The sequence below is a fragment of the Lytechinus pictus genome, chromosome 17 (genome assembly GCF_037042905.1).
Source record: "Lytechinus pictus isolate F3 Inbred chromosome 17, Lp3.0, whole genome shotgun sequence".
Lineage (NCBI taxonomy): Eukaryota > Metazoa > Echinodermata > Echinoidea > Temnopleuroida > Toxopneustidae > Lytechinus > Lytechinus pictus.
Window position 1 is genome coordinate 8,325,582 of NC_087261.1, and position 9,417 is coordinate 8,334,998.

General features: G+C 37.6%; 1 protein-coding gene across 1 annotated transcript; it reads left to right on the forward strand.

Annotated features, from left to right (window-relative positions):
- Nucleotides 1-483: 483 nt before the first annotated feature.
- On the forward strand, nucleotides 484-5,508 carry LOC129280796 (kelch-like protein 38). Its single transcript, XM_054916800.2, has 4 exons — nucleotides 484-1,600; nucleotides 3,019-3,186; nucleotides 3,524-4,528; nucleotides 5,053-5,508. Exons 1-4 carry the CDS (start codon nucleotides 530-532, stop codon nucleotides 5,380-5,382), a joined length of 2,574 nt encoding a protein of 857 aa, XP_054772775.2. The 5' UTR covers nucleotides 484-529; the 3' UTR covers nucleotides 5,383-5,508.
- Nucleotides 5,509-9,417: the final 3,909 nt, after the last annotated feature.

Here is a 9,417-nt window from a genome sequence, read left to right on the forward strand (position 1 = left end):
GTAATAAGCATAAAGCTTTTTATTTGCTTTTAATTTAGGAGAATTCAGATAGTCTTCACATATGTATTCAATTTGGGAATCTCGTTATGGATAGGTTACTCTGGCAGGGGCTTTAAACTCGTCATGAAGATGGAATTCCAGATGCTAAATCTTTTTAAATCACCATGTTGATGATAGCTAGCATCAGCCTCGTACACTGACAACTGAGAGTAATATTGCCTTTTGTTTTTTTCTAAAGATTGTATGTGCAGTCTATGTACAGTAGACCATGCCACCCCCAACCCAATTCTATGTACAGTGTGTTACCATAAGAATTGGATCCACAAGAACATATTTAGCTTTCTTTATAGATAGCTGGTGTATACATACAGGGTATATGTTTCAATAATCAATTCATGGTTACTACTACAAATAGTGACCTGAGTGTGTACATAATGCAACACTTCCTCTTTTAAACTTGTTGTTTTCTTGTTTATTTTTTTTCAGATGACCTAAAGATTGGTATGGTGTAATATGTGAAGGAAACAAGATGGGATGCTGCCAGAGCTGCCGTCGGAAGAAGGCTCGGCCGCCTTCTGCAGAGATCGGAAACTTCCTCTACCCTGAGATTCCTGACACTGGGGGCCATCCATTTACAGAGATCAAAGAAGAGCCATCATCATGCGAAGATATCATCAGGGCATCACCGGTGCCTCCTGCAACAAACAGCCATCGACAGGACATGACCCCGATCAACAATCTATCATTTGTGATCCGAAGAACTCCTGGGTCAACGCTCTCCTTGTCCAAGAGACTCTCTATGGCAGGGAACTTCTATCGCTTGAGTCGCTATGGAAGCCAGTTCAGCCTTGCGGACAGTTTGAAGACAGATGGAAGCACTTGGACAGTCACATCATCGGTTGCAGAGCAGAAGGAAGTGGATGATCCAAACTACGCAGCAGAAGTGCTCAACAAACTCAACCAATTCCGTCTGGAGGATAGATTCACAGACTTCAAAATATTTGTTGGAAATTCTCAATTTAGGTGTCACAAAGTAGTTTTAGCTGCAACTAGCAGATTCTTTGCCCATAATCTAGCAGATGAAGTTACGGAGGAAGGAGATCGAATTGCCAAAGATGACCTTGTCATTGATGCTGTAGAACCGTTTATTGTGCGGTTGTTGCTTGATTATATCTACTCGGCTAAACTCACAATCAGCAATGAGAATGCTACAAAGCTTCTTGCAGCATCAAGGCAGTTCCACATGCATTCATCAGAACAGGCATGCCTAGAGTTTCTTGAGAGACAAGACAATCGAAGGAGAGAATCAGCAAATGACCTTGCAAAGCTTGCCACGGAATACACCTTTGAACAACCTTACCATGTCAACGAAATCCTTCTCGGACTTAATGACCAAAGACACGATGGCAAGTTTGTAGATGTTAGACTATGTGTTGAGAAGGAGGAACTTCAGTGTCATCGGGTTGTCATAGCAACCATCGATGAAGTGATGGAGAAGAGAATGCTACATACAGAGGAGACTGGGAAGGTGACCATAGAAGACATCACCCCATCTGTTCTTAGGATGATTGTCAATTACACCTACACATCTCGTTTAGAGGTAATGCCATTCTCTTATAAAGTTCTTGTAATTGAACTAGATAGAGCAATCAAGCATTATAAAAGAGAAGGTCACTCTGACATAAAATTGGTTTAAAAAAAAAAACCCAGAAATCAACAAAAGGCATTGGTGAAGATTTTGCAAAAAATTCAGCAATATTAACAGAAGTGTTATTTAAAGTTTTCACTTTGTGACGTCACATGCATGCAGCTCCTCCATTTATCATGCAATTTTCTCAGAAAATTAGATATGATTTCACTTGTGCATATATAATCAAACAACCTATTTCATACTGGTGGGCTGTTTCAAAAAGAGATCAGTGTGACTTGGATTGGCACTTAAATTCCCAGTTGCCTTCGATTTAAAAGTCATCACCGATTCGGTCAAATTGTGCTAAGACATTGCATGCTGCTGTGAATTAATAAGACTGTTTGTTAGATAACATGTGTGAGTCGGCATTTAAGCATGACTCTAAAGTCACTCTTAAAGGGGAATCCAGCCTTGGCCATAAAATGTTGTGTTGGGAAGGAGAAAAATTAATTAAACAGAATGGTGAAAGTTTGAAAGAAATCGGACGAGCAATAAGAAAGTTATAGCTGCTTTAAAATTGAGATCACTGATAGTATGTAGATTTCAAATTGGCAACTAGGTAAGTAAATTATGACAAGGGGCAAGGACAACTTTCCCATAGGCCATGTACTTTATTATCAGGGATTTGTGGTTTTCTCCTAAGTACCCATTCCCCTGGGGCAGTAATCTTAATATAACCCAGGTCGTATATTGTTTTATGTCCTCATGAAAGAAAAATATAATTTGAAATAAAACTTTTGGGAAAAAAGACATTTTAGCCATTTCATGTATTGGAGTATATGGAAGAGTAGTCCTTGCCTTACATCACTATGACATCCCATATGCGGCCAATTTGAAGTCTCCATGGGTATAGTGATTACCAATGTTTACAACTTTTAAAAATTAATAACTTCCTTGTTGTTTGTCCAATATTGTTCAAACTTTCACCTATCAACTTGTCTGATTTTTCTTTTTCTTATAAAAACAAGTTTTTATTTGGGTTGGATTCCCCTTTAACTCTTTGTAAAACATCCTCTGGTTATATAACAAAAATAAATCTGTTTTATAGATCTCTTATTTGTAAACATTTTCTTGATCTCTCCTGCAGATATTTGAAGAGGCATTGCAGCTAGCCTCCACGAAGGAACACTCAACTATTTTCTCTCTCCATCCCTCTCTCTGTGTGTAATACAATGTATATCTGTTTATTCTGTTGTTCATCTTTCTTGTCTAATGATTCTAATACCAGAGAAGTTACCCTCCATGATGAAACGCTCCTCGACTATTCTCTCTTTCTCCCTATCTATAATATATCTATTTATTCCTTTTTTTTTTCATCTCTCCTGTAGATATTTGAAGAGAATGCCAGAGAAGCATTGCAGCTAGCCTCCATGATGAAACACTCCTCAGCCATTCAGAAGTGTAGTGATTACTTGAGAGGAATGTTAGACCCTGCTAATTGCCTTGAGATACAACGGACAGCCTATGAGAACCCTAGCTGTGAACAACTCCATAAGGTATGGTATCTTTAATAGTAATACAAGTAATGATGATGATGATGATGATGACGACGATGACGATGATGATGAGGATGATGATGATGATATTAATCATTTTCATAATCATAATCATAATGAGGATGATGACAATGACAGCAACAAAAACAACAACACAGATGAAATTTCATGATCATTTTTTTGTAACTTAACCAGAAAGGTTGCCTTCAGCATTTCTTGGCCTTGACCTTGGATTTACCTAGTTAAAACAAAATTCTTGAACTGATGAATTGATGTAGTCTCACACCCCCACTCTCTTCCTGTTTTTTTTTTTTCCTTTTTCTTTCTCTGTCTTCAGGCTGCAACAAAATATGCCTTGAAGTGCTTCCCAGAGGTGATCAAGCAGGATCAATTCCTTCAGCTGTCTCCTGAGGAAGTCCTGGACTATCTTGGAGATGACAACCTCAACCTGAGATCAGAAGAAGATGCCTTTGAGGCGCTGATGAAGTGGGTCAAGTACAAGGAAGACGAGAGAGCCGGGTACCTTTCAGACATGCTCATGTGCATCCGTCTCCCATACATCCCTCCCGACATGCTCCGTGATAAGATCAAGACTGCACCTCTGATACGGGACAATGAAGGTTGCCAGTTCCTGATCCTTGAGGCTATGGAGATGCAGCAGATCATCCGTGAAGGCAGGAGCAGTGGAGATCCTCGCATGAAACCAAGAAGGGCATTCTCCGATGTGACCTTTGTCATCGGTGGACGCAACAAGCAACAGACCTGGATCAGGGACACTTGCTACTATGATAGTGTCAGGCGCAAGTGGTACCCGCTTGCGCCATATCCAGGAAACACTACTGAATACCGTGTAGTTGCTCACAACAACGATGTCTATGTAATAGGTGGTCGTAACGAAGCAAAGAAAATCACCGGAGACACTTGGAAGTATAACTCGCTATTCAACGAGTGGTCACAATGCAATGGGCTTGTTATTCCTAGACTCTGCCATGGTCTGGGTATTGTCCAAGATAGAATATACGCGGTCGGTGGCCGCCTAGACTCCTCGAATGAACCCCTCCATGAGGTGGAAAGATACAGTCGACGATCCAACCAATGGAAGCAGACTGAATCTCTTACCTATGGAGTCGTTGATCCAGTCGTGACCGCTCACAGTCGACGTCTCTACGTCATTGGAGGTCACATGGAAGACACTAATGACATTCTGGTACAATGCTTTCATGTGGATAAAAGTTGTTGGACAGTCATTAGAGACATATCTTTGCCTTGTGAACCAAGGGTTGGAGCCACTCTGAAGAGCAAGATTTATCTTGTGGGAGGAAGAACTGAGTACAAAGTACAGGTAATCTAGAGGCAGAATAATAAAGTTTATTATTGACCTGTTAAACATTTGGGTTTGTAGGAAATGCTTGATGTAGCGTAATCAGCAAATCTCCATAATCATCTGTTTGAGACTTATTTCATATTTATTTTATATTTAAGTATAATTGCAGGGATTGCAATGAAAATGCCAAATGCCACTCATAGTAAGTGGGGAGAATGGAAAATAATACAGGCATTGATAAACCAAAAATGATCTGAGCTTATGAACACCTCTTGCCCTCTATGTGAAGCTAATTTGCTATAGTGTTAGAATTAATAACCAGTGCAGTACAACTAAATACAAATACATATTTCCAGCTGTGCTTGTTTACTATGGGCATTATAATTCAATATCAAAATAATTTTCCACATGGATTTCATTCTCCTTCAATTAGATGATTGTATGATGGGATGGGGATTGTGAATGGTGAATTATTACTTTTCCATGATTATACAACTACTCGATTATTTCTCAATCTTTTCATCTTCATTATTTGAAACCAGGTGTACAGTCCACATAAAGGGGAAGTGAATACTATAGCAGAGATGCAGCATGCCGATGGCCACGCTAGGGATCTATACTCCATGACCGTCACCAACAAGAAGATCGATGTCATCGGCGGTCAGTGGACGGTAGGTGACGAAGACGATGCCTTGACCATCTCAACGAACAGTGTAGAGCAGTTTGACCCCCAGACCAATGAGTGGACCGTCCTTGGGCCGATGCCTAGAGCCTTGACCTATCACGGTTGTGTGACCATCAAGAAGTATATAGGCCTTCCTAAGTCCCTCCTGAGCTGGGTACCAAAGACTGGATTCCATCATGGTAGATGAAGAAAGAACAGCAAGGAATTTTGAGATTTGGACACAAGAGGGCATTTAAATTTGTAATGGGGCAATTCCATACAGCTTGTACATTTGAGGCCAGTTTCATAAAACTGTTTATGATAACAAATTTGCAAAAAAAAAACAAGTTTAAAGCTACTGAAATCATCCGATTTGATTGGCTGATAGTAAACTAGTTATAGAACTTGTGCATTTGTTGTCATAACAAGTATTTATGTAATGGGACCTTGACATATATATATATATATGCAGGATCTTCCTGAAAGGATTCATCTGTCCTTTGTGCTTAAGAAAAGATATAATACTCTAATAAATTGTCATGGCTTCTGTAGTTTATGAAGAGATGTAGAAATAGGGTTGGATGTATGAAAAGGTATGTATGAAAAGCATTTTCTGGATTTGCCCTTAAAGGGGAAGTGCACTCCAAGATAAAGTTGATTTGAATAAAAGATAATGAATCAATCAAGCATAATGCTGAAATTTTATCAAAATTGTATATGAAGTATGAAGTTATTGTTTTGTGAAATAACTTAACTAATTTACATCTACTCTTATAAGAAATTTTCAATGTTATGCTTGTTTTATGATATGTTTTTATTCAAATCAACTTATTGGTGTGAATGAGACCTTTAAGTAGTTTTAAAAACAAGTGTATGTTATGTTCTTTTCACTCTCAATCCGGGCAAGTGTTTTGAGAGATGGTGAGCATTTGAAATCAATCTGACATCAGGAGTGGGCTTTAGAGATGAACAGCTTTCTATGAAAGTTAGCATCCAACACTCAGGGGGTGTTGCAAGAAAATATTTGCAATCAATCGCAAATATTCTGTTGCAGTTATACAATTGATTGATCAATTTTAACTATAGCAAGTTAGATTACACTCCTTGTTTCATGGAGCAGGTTAGCAATCAATTGCAAATTTATTGCACAGCATATGCTTGATTTCGGGAACGAAAATAGACTTGCAATTGATCGCAAGTTTCTTGCAACGCCCCATTAGAGGCTGTTAAAGAGCTTTATCATTTTAACTTGCACTTTCATGGGCATGCCAGCAACGTTTAAGGATCTTCACGTTTTAAAAAATGACAAAATCCTGGACCTGTCAACCTTGAAACATGGACAGTGTTTTGTAAGTATTGTCAACTGTTCATCATCAGTTTGGCAGAAATGTCACAAAAAGTTTGAAGGAACTTGGTATTTGTTTACATCCTTTGAACAATTAACAATGCTTATGAATCTGGCAAACTCTGCAAATGTTGGATTTTGTCCATTTCAAGGATATGCTAATCCTTTTCAAAATGGTTCTGTGACTGACATACATGAACCCCCCTTAACCACTTGTCTCCTGGAACCAGATAGTCCCTGAACAGTGCCAATGGGAATTAGAGAATTCAGTAGTCAATGTGGTGAGGTACTGGTCTCCTTGTGAAGGTAAATGGTGTGTTTACTTCACTTGGTCTGCAAAAAGTTTCTCTATATCTTAGATGGTCTAGTATCACATGGGCTAAACCAATTTGGTCTACTATCAGTCCAATCCGGTCTAATTGCTACTTGGTAACCCATCGCTTGGTCTTATTACTGTTTGGTCTTACTATCACTTGGTCTAATACTCACAGGCAGTGGCGGACCGTGACCCGAAGGAGACAAATGATTGGAGGGGCACTGTATTCTTTGTGAACAATGCTGTACCCCTCCAATGCTTTGTCTCCTCCGGGTCACGGTCCGCCACTGCTCACATGGTCTTGGTCTAAATGCCCGGATGGTCTAATATTCACTTTGTCTACTTACTTTTTCACACCTTTGTCAAGTGAAAGTTTGGTTCACTGACAGTCCTTTTTTTAAATCAAAGACTGACTGATGTTAGACCAAGTAGATATTTGACAAAATGGGTATAACCCATGTGGGAATTAGACTTAATTGGAAATGGACTAAGAGGAAAAACTTAGACCAAGGTCCAGTTTCATGATGACTTGGTATAATAACAAATTATGCAATATCTAGAACAAGTTAACTATCAGCCAATCAAATTTGATGATTTCAATAGCTTTAAACTGTCATTGCAAAGTTGTTTTTATAACAAGTTTTGTGAAATGGGGCACCTGATGGTTAGTAGGCAAACTAGTTGTAAACCAAATGTATCAAAGTGGGTGTAGACCGAGTGGCAATATTGAACAGGGTTTAGGAATACATGCTTTTCTGACTCATGCTTGGTATATATCACAAGGTCTTGAGAGTGTCTTTAGTCACTGTAGGGATCACTGCCCATTGAACAACCTTCATAGATCACAAAGAACTCTGACATCCAGTCAAACCCAGAATGTCTCATGCCACTTTGGCTATACATTTACATTGATCTTTTCATGTATCTGAAACTATTTCTTAATTAACTTGGACAATAGGATTATTCTGAAGGCCTTTATCAGAATCTGTCACGTGGATTAAGGATTATTATATTCTTTTCTTTAATTCAAAGGTTTAAAGCATGTACAAAGTACATTTTATCGGAAGTACTAATTGGTGCAGTTTGATGAAAGCAAGAGCAGTTGAAAGTTTGTTCAGGCCATTGTCAAATTACTGTTGGCTCTGACAACCTATTCAAGTACTAAATAGAAGTTTTATTGAATATAGTTATGAAAAGAAATGCTTGTATAGTCTTGTTCTGGAGATCATCTCATAAAAGTTGTGAGCACTGATATTTTGTCAATATCTGACAGTTACCATAGTAACAATTAGACACAGTCTGTGATTTTTCAGCCAATCATTACCAAGGATTTCACAATTCAATCCGTGCTGAAATTGCTGTCATGTATTTTTGCAATCAATTTTGAGTTAATGTTAGATTCAAAATCAATCATTAATCGTGCAATTACCTGAACTTTTGTTGAAGGTATGAAGAGACTTTCAATAGTTCAAATTCAATCTAAGAATCTTGTAATTTATTTGTGTAACCTATTGCTGATAAGTTTCCTGCTATGCCTTCAAAAGATGGCTCCCAGCTCCTCCTTCATTTAAAAAATGGTTTGAGATTTTAAAAATCGTGAAATTATCAAGTTAACTGCAGCTTTGTAGTAATAAAGTTCGAGATGAGAGATTGAAGTTGTGTTTCGCATCTATTGAAATTCTTTTTTTTTAAAGACAGTGCCCCAAGATATTTTGTTTTGTGCTTATATACATACTCATAGTCTGAATATTATTAGAAAGTGGTGCAACTAGAAGAGTAGGTCTAAACTATGTGAGATGTCAGATCACCGACTGCTTCAGAAGCAGACACCAGCATTGTCTGGAATAAAGTGTCTTTGGTATTGTAAGTCAAAGACAAAAATATAATATAACAATTCGGCAAATATTTTCATAGGGAGCTTAGTAGTTGTAGTGTTAGTACACACAAGGTGCAAGATATGGTGCATTATTTACAGGGGATATTTATTATTGGTAATAATAGTCATACATACAAGACACTCGTATAAATTTATATGAACATAATAATCAAATAACACTATTACTTGAACCCTTTTAAGTTATATATCACGTTCAGAAACTTAAATGGGCTGCGCGGGTGTAATTTACAATATTTTAAAGTACTATTTATTGAAACTAGAATTCAGCTTTCTTTAATAACTTCATTTGGTTGTAAAATAAACATGAAAATGAAGCTTTGCTTGAATAATTTTATGCTGCATAGATTCTTTGAAGTCTGAAATAAACATATGAAGGCTGACTCCAGAATAATCTTTCTAAGTACTATTCATAACAAATACTAAAAATAAATCATTCCTTTATTTGACTTTCTTGACTTCTCTTTGCTACTGTCATCTTTCAAATCTATTTACTACTCTCTAACATTTATTGGACTATCAACCTTTTTTGCATCAAAATGCAAATTGTGTTCTGAAAAATTCAGTCTTTTTTTCAATGTTTACCTATATTTTTTGCTTTGACATGCTAATTTTTGTCTTGATTCTGTACTCCTCATCATGGTATACAGTACTTTCTTAATTGGACATGAAAATGTTCATCTGCATT